This window comes from Phalacrocorax carbo, chromosome 11, assembly GCF_963921805.1.
Source record: "Phalacrocorax carbo chromosome 11, bPhaCar2.1, whole genome shotgun sequence".
In the NCBI taxonomy this organism is placed as follows: Eukaryota; Metazoa; Chordata; class Aves; order Suliformes; family Phalacrocoracidae; genus Phalacrocorax; species Phalacrocorax carbo.
Window position 1 is genome coordinate 20063600 of NC_087523.1, and position 14555 is coordinate 20078154.

Below are 14555 nucleotides of genomic sequence, written 5' to 3' on the forward strand. Positions count from 1 at the left end.
TATATATATATGCACAAAAAGGTGAATTAATTCTGGTATTTCCTAACTTTTCTGTACCAGCTGAAACCTTAATATTTACTGGGTTTTGTGAATCTATGACATACAAGGAATGAAATACATATTTTATGAATTTGTAGCTATGCATATTCTGAAACTGCAGGTAAGTGACATTTTTAACTTACACTAGCAAATTAGAGCGCGGCGTATGATGATGGATGGTATTTGCTACACTACTGATAGGCTATCGTGGCTAATCATTGCATAAATATTTAACAAAATAGGCTTGCTGCTTGAGAGCTTACCATTTTAGCAGGAGGGGAGAGATCGGAATGAGAAACCTTATTTCTTTGCTGTCTTGTGGCTGTCTCACTTGATTTAGATTGTAAGCACTTTGGGCTGGAGCCCTCTATGTTCTGTATTTGTACAATGTTTAGCCTACAGTGCGTGACCAGGATCTTAGTTGCTTTTATATTACAAATTACAATCTTGCAACTGTGAAATAATAAACAACAGTCATGGTATAACAGCAACCTACACCCTTCTGAGAGTTTGTATAGGTATTGCGGCAGAGGTGAGTTTTTGGGAGAGACTTAGTAACGAATAAAGCTGTGTTTTTACAGGACGGGGAGAGAGTTCTTTGTAGTTAAGCAGCATAAGAGAAACGGGTGGTTGAAATATTTTGGTAAATAGGTGGCTTAAATACTGGATAAACATCCTATGAAACCTGTTTAAGTGGTGTAATTAAAGGTAATGTATGTGTATGTTCAGGAATTTCTGTAGCTAAGCAGGTGAGATGTTTAATCACAGTGTTTGTCTGTATGATGACTTCCTACAGAAAACCAGAAAGATAACATGTTTTCTGAATTTTTCTATTGTAACTTGTGCTTTTGTCATGTTACACCTCCACCACCACCTATTCTTTTTGTAGGGTGAAAGAGGATTCCCAGGCTTGGAAGGACAGCCAGGTTTGCCTGGATTTCCAGGACCTGAAGGACCACCTGGTCCAAGAGGCTTAAAGGTAAGTCCCAATTCACTTGAATAGCATGAAAATGCTAGGTAGCGTTATCTGCTTGTAATGCTGATCCTAAATCATTCCAGAACTCTTGATTATCATTGATTTAATGGTCAAAATCTTCAGATGTTGGGATATGATATAGGTTTTTTTGTTTGGTTGGTTTGAATAGTTAACCAGAGCCAAAGATTGACCTGGTTCCTGTTCTCCACCTACACGCAAGCTTGTAAATGCTATATGCACACTTGCATCTTTTCACTAGGTACTGCAGATTAAGGTCAAAGAACAGGTTTGGCAAGGTGCTGCGATGTAGTTTTATTAGCCCTTGCAATAATGCACTCTATCCCTTAGTTCACTGATAAGAGTGGTGTTCACTGTCAGCTGCCTGGAGGGCTCCCACCACATGGGTAAACAGTTGTTTGCATCTGGTGGCATTCCTGGGCTGGCTTTGGGTGGGGCAGTGCAAATGGAGGCCTCACTGAACCTGCGTAGAGACAAACAAGAATGCTTCTTGTTTTCCCTGGATGACGTCATTATGCTTAGATGGTGTAATATAGCATTAAAATGTTGAAAAGCCTTAAAGCCTTCCTCTGAATGCATTTGTGTTTAATATACCCAAGATTATCCAGGATCTACCATTTCATTTGCAAGTGCTAACAGTATAAACTAACAGAAGCACGTCAAAAAGAAGTAAAGAAAAAAAATAACTAGGTAATAAGAAAAAATGTCTACACTAAAAGAAAAGACTAATTGGATATAACAGGAGTGAAACAACAGAGGCATCTTGGACTAGAAACTTTTATTATATTTTTATTCCATAAATGCCTTTTCTTCTCAAGATTTTGATATGAAGTTCTGCATTATCTTCATCATAATAATGGTAGGCTATCGTTCACATTTAATAGTGTATATCTTATTTTGCCCACAAGAGGTCACTATAGGATAGTTGATGAAAGCACAGGACCCGTATCTGCCTGTAAGCAATCATAAATAGCTTTAATTTTTTAAAAAATGTTTCCTCTAAGTCATAGTTTATCAGCTGCAACAAATACTTTTCAGTTCAAAATCCAATGGCCAAGATAAAATAACTTTGAACCCTTTATTCAGGAAATGACGACTAATATAGCTTTTGGTCCACTTACCATAAACACGCAGAAGAAATTTTATCCTGCTTACACTTTAACCTGATAGAAAGGCAGACTGCAAACTTGAGTGTGTTTTGTTTGTTTGTTTGTTGGGTTTTTTTAGGGTGATGATGGACTTCCAGGGCCTATTGGACCCAAAGGAATCAGAGTAAGTAATGGTTCAGTTTTAGGATAATATATTGGAATTATGGACAAAGACGGCCAAGCATGTGGTTCCTCACACAAGTGGTGATTTATGGGGGGAAAAATTAACTTAAAACTGAAGAGTAATTTATCTACCAGCTAGAAGAGATTGTGTTACATAAGTAATATAATCTTAGGTATTGCTCATGTTACTTTCATTAGGAGAGTAGCCCCAATACTTAACTGATCTGTTTTGCTATATAGGACCTAAACACTCTCCAGTAATTTTGCTTCAATTTATTCTAAAGTAGACACAGTATATGTAGGGTCAATATGGTAGAGGTTGCTTTGTCTGGAAACCCTTTAGGTGTTGTGCCTGTGCCTTTGCTTTTTGTTTTTGTCAGACCGCTCAGCTGGTGGCGATGCATCTCTGACTTCAGTGGGACACATCCATTTTCCACACCATGAGTGTTCATTAGTTTTCTCTATATACCTATATACTATTGCTTTAGTTGTTCTGTATTGTCTTCTCTATGGTTTTGTGCATATTTTCCTGAAAGAAGGGTAAGAACCTTGATGGCCATCTAGCATGGCGTTGTTTTTTTACAGGTGATTCACATGTTTCTGTTTTTCTTTACTTACATATGCACAAATAGTTTAAATTTAGTAAAATCTTGGTAAATCCTTTTGCACACCCGTTCATGCCATACCATTTAAAACTTATGTGATTAATTTTCTTCTAGGGCCCGCCAGGGCTTCCAGGATTTCCAGGAACACCAGGACTTCCTGTGAGTAGCAATGGGCTGCATAGATACAAATCTTTTTCCTTTTGTCTTTCAGGCCCAGAAGAGCATCCTACAAGCTTAACTCTTCTTTCCTCTTTTCCACTTTAAAGGGATTACCAGGACAAGATGGGCCACCAGGACCTCAGGGTATCCCAGGATGCAATGGAACAAAGGTGGAATCCCTTTAAAATTCTTAGCAATGCAACAATAATACGATAAAGAGCTCTTCTTCTGGCTGTAGCCAATAGGTTTAGTTTATTATGTGCAGCGGTATTTGCTGTTACTGAGTTGTGCAGGTAATTCCAAGATAATTCAGGCTTACACGCACATCTGAGAGAAGGGCTCATGGTCTGGTACTTAAAGCATAAGTTTTGCCAGAAATTGCCAGCACCAAGGTGCAATGTTTATACTCTGCAGCCAATGTAGTTAAATTCTTTGTTCTAATCCTTAATTTTATAGCTAACATCTGAGAGGAGTGTCTGAAAGTTAGATTGTATACTGCATCTCATCTTTGTAGCAGACTTTTGCTACCAAAGAAACTCCTTACCTAACAGTGGGGCTTCTTAAATATTAATTTTTAATAAAATTGCATTGAATATACTGATGCAGTATCCTTGTTGGAAGGAGTCACTTTCATTCTAACACGTTACTTATGATCTTTCCATAAAAGAAGTTGATCTTCTATAGCACTATGTGTGTATATGTATTCTCTTTAATGTTGTACTTTGCCTGGTAATATCTGAATGTGGGAAGTGATGTTTCAGTCAGTTGTGTGATTTAACAAACTGTTTATCCTGTAGCTTGTTGCAATACAATTTGCTACTCTGGAGTCATAAGATAATAATGCAACTGGGCTTTTCAGTCAAACTTTATCTGTTATGTTATGTTATGTTTTGGCTAATCGTTTTCTTCATCCCTAAGGGAGAGCGTGGATTCCCAGGCAGTCCAGGTTTTCCTGGTTTACAAGGTCCTCCTGTAAGTAAAAGGTGTCTGGATCAGCTACCTGTAATCCTCTGAAAGACTTCTACTTCTAAATATCAGCCTCTTTTTGCAGTTGGTGTTTTAATAAGTAAGACTATCTTTATTTTTTATGGTTAATCAGAATATTTTAGATGTCCAGTGAGAGTGAGCTTTTCTGCTGCATGCTGTGGTAAAGCTAATAAAAAGCCCTTTGAATTCTTACATGCTTTGCCACACCTCCAGAAAAATACAGATACATGCCTATGTGTCAGAGAAGTAAGATCTTGATACTGTCATCTGGTACATCTCAAGAGTCCTACTGGTGATTAATGGAGCAGAAAAAAGAGACAGTGTAGGGTGTTTTCATTATAAAACACAAGGATGTACAGCAAAGTGATCATCAGAACCAAAGTACTAACAGGAAGAAATGTAGTGGACAGGATGGGTAATAGGAGGCAATAAAGAAACAAATCGCTAGGAAACGGAAATGTAGTCATTTTAATGCTCAACATTCACTGTGAAAGTACTTCTGTAATTTTTCCATTTGATTCTGAAGATCATAAACTATTTTCTCCTCTTTCATATATTTTTTTAGATTTCTGTCTTTAACGCTTGCCTCATGGTGTAGATCTGATTAGTGGTTTGCAAATAACATGCCAATGATTTATTTCTATTGATCAATCTTTTTTTTTCTTTTAAACAAAGGGACCCCCTGGCCTGCCAGGCATGAAGGTAAGTGTTCTGTACTCGCATACGGCAGTACTAACCGGGCATGGGTGTCCAGTGTGATCTGACATAAGTAACCTGCTTGTTTTTATGCAAGACTGGGCACATCCATTGGAATCTGGAGTGACATTCTGCAGAAAGCTTAGTGTTTCTAGGCCGGTCCAGTGCAACTAACTGGAAATTCTGCAGTAGCTTTACTTGATTTGGGTCAGTAGTTCCAGAATTAGCAGACTCTTTTCTGAAGCTGGTTTCCTTGGGAGCGTGAGGGACAGTGTCTGTTTGTGTTGTGACGCATCAAGTTAGGAAAATGCCTACGAACACCCAAATATACCAGTAGTCTACTTGTGCATGCTCAAGAACACTGCTAGAGACTAAGCAATAATAACTTGAAGTATCCAGTGAAGAGAATAGTGCAACAACTTTTGTTCCTTCTGGAAATGTGCTTTCTACTGTATAGATGCCTACACAGATGGCTTTTTTCTCCTAATGTAAATAGTCTCATAATCCGATTTGGGACCTTAAGGACCCCTTTCATTTTTTAAGGTTTTTTTTGTATTGTATCCTTGACCTATTTGAGCATGGGTCAAAACATCAGGTTTGGTTCAAATCTATTTAAAAAGAAACTTGACCCACAGAATTATTCCAATAAACTCCTGAGAGGACAACATAACACTGGTGCTGGGAAATTGTGACTATTAAGCTGAATGGTTTTTCTCAGCTCCTCCTTTTCCCAATTGGTTTAAAGATATTAAAAAAGCAAGCTGATCAGAAAATACACTTTTAAAACAAAGATCTTCCCTGACATCAGTAAGAATCTGTGCTTCAATATAGAAGAACATGAATCATGACTATTATAACAGCACACTCAGCATTGATCTCATGAGGTGGGACATTGGAAAAAGCTGAATTAGCCTTTTTTCTGTTGTGTCCTATCTATTGCTTTCACATAGAGCTAGAATGTCTCTTTCTTTTGTGAAGTGTTTGTATTTCAACCCCCTAATCTTCTGGAATTTGAATCAACACTGATATATTTGTACATATAAAAAGAGAGCTTTTAGTAGTTGGTAGGTTAGCCATTTAAGGAATCCTCCAAATATGCAAGGAACTCTCTCAAAAAGAGCTATTTTGGAGAATCTAGTACTTATGCTACACCCTAGCAGTGCTCTTTAATATAACTCTGAGTCTCAGAGGATTATGAGACGCTATGTGTCCTTTGGAGTCAGAATGGTGATAAAAAATTGTAAAATGGGCTATTAATTAAAGTGAGCTCTTTTTCTTCTAGGGTGAAGCAGGTGAAATAATTACATCCTTGCTGCCAGGACAGAAGGGCGAACCAGGATTTCCAGGTCTTCCAGGGATACCTGTAAGTTGTGTAAAGTACTGTTAGGCTGTGTTCTGCCAAAAAGATAACATGAAAAGTATTTGCATTACAGCACATTTGGAACATTTGGTGCTAGGGTATCCATATGTTTATGTGGAGAAGCCATGGTTCACATTTAATGTAATTCTAATTTATGGCTTGAGGGAAAGTCCATATTGCTCTTAATAGGTGACCCACAGAGGCCAGAAAGGTTCCCTGGTCAGGAAAGTGGTATCCACCAGACAGCAGGACTCACAGTTACTTACTTGCTTCTCAGTTTTCCCGTTTGTTCCCCCTTCCTAGATGTTCTCTGTATCAGTTCTGGAGTTCACTTCCCTTCTTCACCCTGAGATAAAGCAAGTAACATCTGCCTTTCTGGGCTGTAGCCAGTGTTTTGAATGGTGGGAAGAGAGGGTAATGTCTCAGCTGTTCTCCTCATGTTGCACCTCCTGAACAGTGTTTCCATTCTCCCAGCAGTCTTCTGTGAAAAGAGCTAGTGACTCCAGGCCCTGTGCTTCCCCACTGAGCCATTCATTGCTTTAGTGGAAGAAACAAGGGGAGCAGAAAATGAATCTATCGGACTGGACAGAAGCCAGAGACTCCCATTTCCTGGTACAGAGAGACAAGCCCCAGGCTATTCTGACCAGACCGAGCCTGTTAACACTTCTGTTCCTCTGATCTGTGCTTCCCTATTGTCTGGGAAGGGAGGAATCACAAATACAAAAGTGTTTTGTTGTTCTCTCTCAGTGCATGCAGAGAAAGAAAGCGCAAAATTAGTTCAAAACAGACAAAAAACCATTCCCTTATCCAAGCCAAAGCAGTGTATTGATGTTGAGAGCAGAACGCTCCCAACACCACGTGTGCTTGTTTAGGCCTTTCCACAAGGAAAGCTTGATAGGTTAGTGGTCAGCTACTTTGTTTTGACCTGTATGGGGTGCCAGCTGTTGGGTTTTTTTGACCTTGAAGGCCTCACTGTTTTGTTTTTTTTATTTTTCACAAAAAGGTGCCTCTCTCATAGCTGCCTCTGCTTTTTCAACAGGGCCCACCCGGCTCCGTGGGAATACCAGGTCCAGTTGGCCCTCCAGGGCCCCCAGGTTTGACAGTAAGTTTCTTTAACCTGTTATCCATAAAGTGTTAAATGGGGCAGTCGCTTCTTTGTTTCATGTCCTCAGAGGTAGGTCAGTAAAGTGCAGAGATCTTTGTAGTCAAGACTTGGTATGAAGACAACAGCAATCATGCATTCAGTTCACCCTGGAGCTGCCACTGTACACATTTAAGTGATACATTTGAAACACTCGGCCTGTTCCCAGGCTATTTTTGCTTTAAATCAGGCTGGATTTTTGTGCAGGCTTCTTATTTGTGTGAAACCCAGGGGCCAAGATTTAGCTTATTTAGACCAAGATGATTCTTTCCTTAATATTTAATATCTGACTGTTTAATTTCATTTGACCCTCTCACTTAAAGGAAGAACTAGTTTCTCACATATTTGTGAAGTCAAATAGCATGAGGAAGAGCTCTCAGGGGAAGGCATGGTGCCTTGTCAACATGGATATAATGTAGAGGAGTCAAAGTAGCAACATTGCTTTCTGGGGTTTGGCTTGGTTTTCCGCCCCCCAACAAGGGGTGATGTAAAGCGCTTGGAAATTACTCTCTCTGTTTCCTTTTTTAATAGGGACCTCCTGGTCCACCAGGGCTGCCAGGACCCAAGGTATTTTCTTTCCCTCATTGATGGTGGTGGTGGACTGTTTTGTTTTATTTTCTGTTCATTTGTGACTTCTAAGGGCTGATGAGTTATACGTTTTGCAGGGTAATATGGGTTTGAATTTCCAAGGACCCAAAGGTGAAAAAGTGAGTAGGTGATCACGATGATGTTTTTGCTTATTATTTTCAAAATACTTATGCACGCCATTTTGGCTTGTACTGCCTGTAACAAAGTGCCATCTTCTTGCACATTAGGGTGAACAAGGTCTTCAGGGACCTCCAGGGCCACCAGGACAAATTGGAGAACAGAAGAGACCAAATGACATTGAGTTTCAGAAAGGAGATCAGGTGAGTGCCCGTCTGCAATGAGCACGTGATTGAGCTGCAGCCTCCATTGGTTTGGCTCATATATACTCTCATCCTGCTTACTTGAAGAGGTTCTATTATTTTTCTTAAAGTACTGTCTCAGGCCTGAGTGCTTTTCCTTTAATAGAAGGCAGGCCAGTCACATTAGCTCAGTTACTTCCCTTAGTAAAGTAACTATTCTTAAGAAACTCTCTTAAAGGAAGATCATACTAACAGTAAAAGCAGTTAAAATATTCTCATTCCTTGGAATGCCCAGACTGGGATTTTCAAAGCTCTCTGGGGATTCAGATTCCCATTAATTAACCACCTATGTCATCCATTGCGAAGAAGTCTTTCAAAAATTTTAACCCCCTTCTTTTTTCTTTTTTTCCCCTCCATTTTTTGTCATTAATGATGCCCCAAAATCTTTCTTCCTTGTGGTCTGAATAAAGTGCTTTCTCTGTTTCTGGCCTCTCAAAAGTAAATATCAAGCCATATTATGACAGTAAGCTCAAACTGTTGGTTTGACTTGTGTGGATCCTTCCCCACCCATAAATGCCAGAAAGTCTTTGGGAGGCTTGCCATTTTTAAAGTTATTACATTTTTTCTTTTCTTCTTCACTGGGGAACATTTCACAGCACCATTTGATTCTGGGTGCCAGTCACAGATGATCTGAGCAGCACCAGCAGGATCACGGGTGCCTGGATTTCTTGTTTTCTTTCAAGTTTCTGTGGTATTCTCAGATACCACCCTGAGTAATAGAAGAGTTGAGGTAGATATTTTGAGGCAAGAGTGGTGAGTGATTGTTTTTATGCTCTGGTTATTTTGCAAATGTTGCTGGGGTAACTGAGCTTTAAAATATTAGTTTCCTCCATCTGTATTTGGGTCAGTTCCTTGCTTTCCACCTTTTCATCCTGGGAAATGTGTCAGAGAATAAAGCTTTGGCACGCAGCAGTATTTTATTTTGGCAGGGTATAGGACAATTCTGTCCTTCACCTTGATCAAAACCATTTGTCACACTGCTTTTCAGAAGAATATTAAGCACCACTAGGGCATTCCCTAGAGCTACCCACTGATGTACATTTGCAATGCACAGTCATCCTAGAAAGGTCTCAGTCTCTGGTTTTGTCGCTGTTTAACTGGATGGTAAGACAGAAGGAGAAGAGCAGCATTGTGTGTCTTCATAGTTCTAAGAAAACACAAGGTGGCATTTTGACCACACTGTAGATGAAGCAAAAATTCATCTGACTTTGAGGGTCAGAGTAAATTGCCTCTGGCATCAGGGATCTCTGAAGGGCTAATTATACTGGCATTAAGTTATACAAATATACAAAATAAAAGCATTCTGACTGCATTCCTTTTAATGCACTAAGACTTACAAACACAGTCTGAGCGCATTGTCTTTGACCAACATTAAAAATTATTTCAAAGTTTAAAAATTTGGGTTTTTTTTCAACAAAGGTTATTCTTGGTAGTACACAATCAGTAAACAATCTCAACATTACACTTTTTTTTTTTGTGAAATACACATGGAGTTCTGGTCTCTACCTCCACCTATGATCTCTGACTGAAAAATTAAGTGTATAGATGGTCTTGTAAAAGTCTGTGAGGCCTCCAAGAAAATAACAGAAACTCTGCACAGAAACCTTTTGTGGATTCAGTAGCTTGTAACTTTTCTTCAGGTTAATAGTGAAGAGAGTCAAGAACTTGTACAAAGGTGTAACAAGACAAAATAGAAACCCTAACTTTTGAACACAGTGACCCTGTGACACTTCTGACGAACGTGCTATTGATTCTGATGGCCCCACAATTTTAGCAGTTATCAGTAATCTAATGACTGTTGCTCCTGTAATTTCAGCAGGAATCTGGCATTTGTTCTTTCTTTCTTTCCTTTTTTTTTTTCTTCCTTTTATTATTGTATAGCAGCTGCAGGCCACCAAACCAGCTGCTGCAGTGCACACAGGAGGCAGCTGTGTCTTAGTGGAGTGAATCATCTAAATAAACAGGATGAACAGTTAATAAAATTTATAGATGCACTTGAAGTTCCACACGAAGAAAGAATAAATATGATCCTTTGCTGTTCATAGTTCTGGGAAATCTGAATGACAGCAAAAAAAGATTCTATTGTTTAAAAACGTCAACTGAGCTACTAGGGAGTGATGGAGGCTTTAATTCTCTTTTTCTTTGCCCATGCTCGACAGGGTATTCCAGGTGATCCAGGCCCACCAGGACTTCCTGGGCCACCAGGCCCTCCTGTGAGTAGTCGTCTTTTAGTTCTTTTTTGTTGCATTTGTATCAGAATTGTAAATTCATTCTACTCTGGCTTGTGGGCTCAGTTTAAGATGACGTTTGTGTGTCCAGGGTCTTCCCGGTGGCGTAAAAGGTGAAAAAGGTGAGCAAGGAGAACCAGGCAAAAGAGTAAGTAGTCTGTTTAACCAAACATTTGTCTTTCCAATCAGTGTTTTCTTTGAGAATTAAGCAAATGTTGAATTCAGGTGGGGCCATCAGCCTCTGGGTAAGAGACTTTTTTTTTTTTTCTTCGATAACGTGGCAAACTAGTAGGTGACACATCTGATTCATGAAACTCTCGGTGCTTTCTGGTAGAATTATCTACATGTAGATCTTAGTTTTGGGGGCAGGAGAAACTAATTTGAATGATGTTATCTAGTTACATGTGGAAACCTTCAAAGTTGTTGGACTGCTTGACTGAAGCAGCAGTTTTCTGTTTCCTTTTAGAGAGGGTCTTCATTCAATTTGCTATGTACTGGGTTGCCAAGCAGCATGAGATTGGTATATATTTAAGCTGGTCTGTGTAAACTCATTCTCAGAGGGTTTACTTGTGAGGTGAGTCAGAAAAAAAGTCTCTGAACACTGCATTAAGACCAGAAGTCCATTTGTCACTTTCCAAGAGGAAAGTGTGCTATCCAGGGATGGGACGAGTCAGGATAACTGCATCTGGGGACAGCATGAGTCACTTTGTCCCCGTCTAGACTCAAATCCATCCTGGAACTTAAATTTATTTGGATGTCACAGCTCAGAAAAGCTGAGGAAGAACATAAAGTGCTAAGAAATAGGAAGAAAATAACATGGGCTGGACCAGCAAAGACAAGACAAGCTGCTACTAGCTGAAAGCATTCTGTATTTTCACTGTCACAGCTACCGAGCCCATAGTTTCATCAACATAATGGGCCCCTTGAAAACCAAGACACAAGTCTTGCTCAGGTTAATTGGACAATATATACACACTGTTTAGAAACATGTTAGTAGTAGGTTTTCCAATTTCCATAGGAAATAAATGCAATGGAAACATGTTTGGTATTCTAGGTAAAATCCCTCTAAGCTGCTGTGATTTATAGCAGGGTTTTGATTTGCCTTCTTAAAGGAATGTAACAAACGAAAGATTTACAAGGTCAAAATTCCATTATATTTTGAGTAGTTTTTGAATTGTGTTTTCCAAGTTGCTTCTCTCTGCAAAAGTAAATGGGAACCATGTAAATTTGCAAAGATCTGAAAGTATAAAAGTCCTGAGGGGGTATGGCAGACACCTTTTGCCAAAAGCTTGTTTACCAACATTTTTTTTTTGTTTTTATTACTCTGAATTTGGGCACGTTGCATACTTAAAGTGCAGTTTTGCTATTAATTTACTCTAAAGCTGCCTTTTAGAGCTCTGTATGATTCTGTGTGGCTCAAACCCATTTCAGATACACTCGTAAAAATGTAAAAGGTAATCAGACAGGTAGTTCTGCAAATTCATGGGAAATCTTGAAACCTTATTTTTGAGAATAAGAACTCATCACTAATAATAAAGAATTTGCAGATCACATTATACTCTAATACACTATGTCTGTCAGGTCTTACTATCAACTTCTCTGACTGAGAGTTGATCTTGGCACTGTGGTGAAACTTAATCACCTATTCTAGTTGTGTTCCAGCAGGTGTCCCCCATACATTCTGCTTCTGTAATGCTAACAATAGAGTTCTGTTTGTAGTGCCCAGTGAATCGTCTGGAGTGAAGCAGAGGCTGTGCTACTTTTATTGTAGCGATGACAAATCTGTTCAGCAAGAATATATGGTTTTTAGAAGTCACTTCTTTGAGCAGAATTGCACTTTGTATTTTTGTTGATACTATTCTTCAGAAAACTGTATTTCGTTTAAAGGAGAGTTAAAATTCAGACACAAAAATGTTGGTATTTAATTTCACTTGTCACATTATACTAATTTCCTAATTAAATATAATGTTCTACTGTTTAGAAAGGTAGGAACTGTTTGCAAAATAAAGGATTTCTCTAATGTGAAATAAACGGAGCTATTAAATGAAATGAATCCATAATAGTTAATTAGAGATCGCTTTGTGCTGTATTCCACAACATTTCTTTGAGACTTGTCATGTTTTTGTGCTCTGGTTTTCAAAATGAAAACCTTAGTTTAGATAACTCCATTGATTATACTTGGTTGATATCTTTGAGGTATTTGTCGCAAGGATTGCATTCTAGAGAAAGTTTCATTTATTGAAAAATGGGAAAGAAGTAACACTGTTTCCATAAGCATTCTTCACCGTTGAAGCATTTTATTTCAATGCGTGTTTGTGTCTTTGAAGGGAAAGCCTGGCAAAGATGGAGAACCTGGTCAGCCTGGTAGGGATGTGAGTACCTCATACATTTCTAATCAAGGCAGACTTATATGCTTTTCTTTTTATAGAGAAGATCCGAGTGTGATTATCTTTCTCTTTTCTTGAAGGGTTTACCTGGTGGGCCTGGAATAAATGGTACTCCAGGAAGAGATGGTGAAAAGGTATGCTAGGTTTTTTGTCATTATTGCTTATAGTAGCTTGAAAATCTGCCATCACTGAGTTCAGTTCAGCTGAGTACTAATTGCATTGCCTATGCTGTTACAGTGTTGAGGAATATTTGCCATAAGTTTCTGTAGACTAATGTGCAGTATAAAAAATGCTCTTAATTTCATTGATAGGGTGAAAAAGGTGACATGGGTCCTCCTGGTCCTCCTGGAATTGTAAGTTACTGATCCTTACTATTTTTATTACATTTGGTTGAATGTTGTCTCATCATAGTTCTTGGGTGACTGTGAGTCCCACCTCTGGGTATAACAAGGACAGAACCAGTAAAGATTTAATATATTCACAAATAGAAACGATTGTTTCCTTCTTGCAAGATAGATTCTGTGTTCTAGGATTTGCTAGGTTACAAACACAAGGTTAGACTGTAACCTCAGACCAGCAGAAACTGAGTTAGCTTCACTGAAGCTTGTTCTAACCATGTTGGCTTGGCAGTAAAAGTGCTTCCTACTGGGGAGTGCTCTTTACTGGAATTTTACCTGGTAATCTGGTGGAGCAGGAAAAGCATCCTGTCATTGGTGTAATGTTCAAAGTATGTTGAACTTTTCCTCCCTCACATCTTTTTACCATTCCAGTGACTCTTTTCTTGGCAAGTTGTTTCACATGAACATGAAATATTTACAGGTCATTTCAAGACCAGGCATCGATGCAACAGTGGGACCAAAAGGTAGCAAAGGATTGCCAGGACCTCCAGGAGCCAAAGGGGAGCGTGGATTCTCTGGTAGGCCAGGCCCACCTGGCTTGCCAGGTTCTCCAGGTAGGAGTGCAAGCCTTAAAATAAGTTGTGTGCTCAAACATCTGAACGGGTATGTAGCTTCACAGCCTTTTCATGCTCCTTTTGACAGATGGACTGAGCAGAAAGTGAAGGCAGAACTATTTAGAGCTACCTTTGAGCTTGAAGGGTGGTCCTTAGCTTAATGGGGATAATATGAGAAATTCCGAACATTCCTTGCCTCTGCTGTGGTGAACAAAGGATGCTAATCGTCAAGGCTGTCAAACAGATACTAGCTTAATGGTCTTAGGGGTAATTTATCTCATATCACTTATCTATAACATGCATTATCCATTGCCTTACACAGAGAAAGTATAGTCTACCAGAAATATGGTACCTGGCCATCAAACCTATTCTCTGCTGTACATTAGCCAGTACTAAAAGAGGAGGTGATCTGAGTCTACAATGGGAGTGAACAGTGATACCTATATTTGTCTTGTGCAGAGAAGACTGTTATAATTCTAATGTTACAGCTTGTAAATGTTTGGTTTTTTTTCCATCAGTATTTCCTTTCATTAGTCCTGTTTCACTTCTTTTTTCCTTCATAAACATAATCAGGTCAATGTTTAAAAAAAAAAATTCTTTGAAAATGTAAAATGGCCATATGTCAAACACTGCACATCAACATGTAGTTTGATTCCATAAAAGAAGTGTTCTGGACCACTTACATGGAAAGACAGTGTCTTACCTGTAGCATGTTGTTGATCATGTATCATTGCCATCCCTGCAAAAAAGTAATTTAAACTTTTGAGCTATCAAGGAACTAAGTTCTTC

At 38.9% G+C, this 14555-nt stretch overlaps 1 protein-coding gene across 1 annotated transcript in view; it reads left to right on the forward strand.

Moving 5' to 3' along the window:
• COL4A5 (collagen type IV alpha 5 chain) overlaps positions 1 to 14555 on the forward strand; it is an 86770-nt gene that overhangs the window by 34991 nt on the left and 37224 nt on the right. The window contains exons 3-19 of the mRNA XM_064463341.1: positions 929 to 1018; positions 2261 to 2305; positions 3024 to 3068; positions 3176 to 3238; positions 3987 to 4040; positions 4731 to 4757; positions 6034 to 6114; positions 7151 to 7213; positions 7784 to 7819; positions 7918 to 7959; positions 8068 to 8160; positions 10359 to 10412; positions 10519 to 10575; positions 12755 to 12799; positions 12895 to 12948; positions 13126 to 13167; positions 13634 to 13766. Of these exons, the coding sequence (XP_064319411.1) occupies positions 929 to 1018; positions 2261 to 2305; positions 3024 to 3068; positions 3176 to 3238; positions 3987 to 4040; positions 4731 to 4757; positions 6034 to 6114; positions 7151 to 7213; positions 7784 to 7819; positions 7918 to 7959; positions 8068 to 8160; positions 10359 to 10412; positions 10519 to 10575; positions 12755 to 12799; positions 12895 to 12948; positions 13126 to 13167; positions 13634 to 13766 (1024 nt within the window). The remainder of the gene's footprint in view (positions 1 to 928; positions 1019 to 2260; positions 2306 to 3023; positions 3069 to 3175; positions 3239 to 3986; positions 4041 to 4730; positions 4758 to 6033; positions 6115 to 7150; positions 7214 to 7783; positions 7820 to 7917; positions 7960 to 8067; positions 8161 to 10358; positions 10413 to 10518; positions 10576 to 12754; positions 12800 to 12894; positions 12949 to 13125; positions 13168 to 13633; positions 13767 to 14555) is intronic.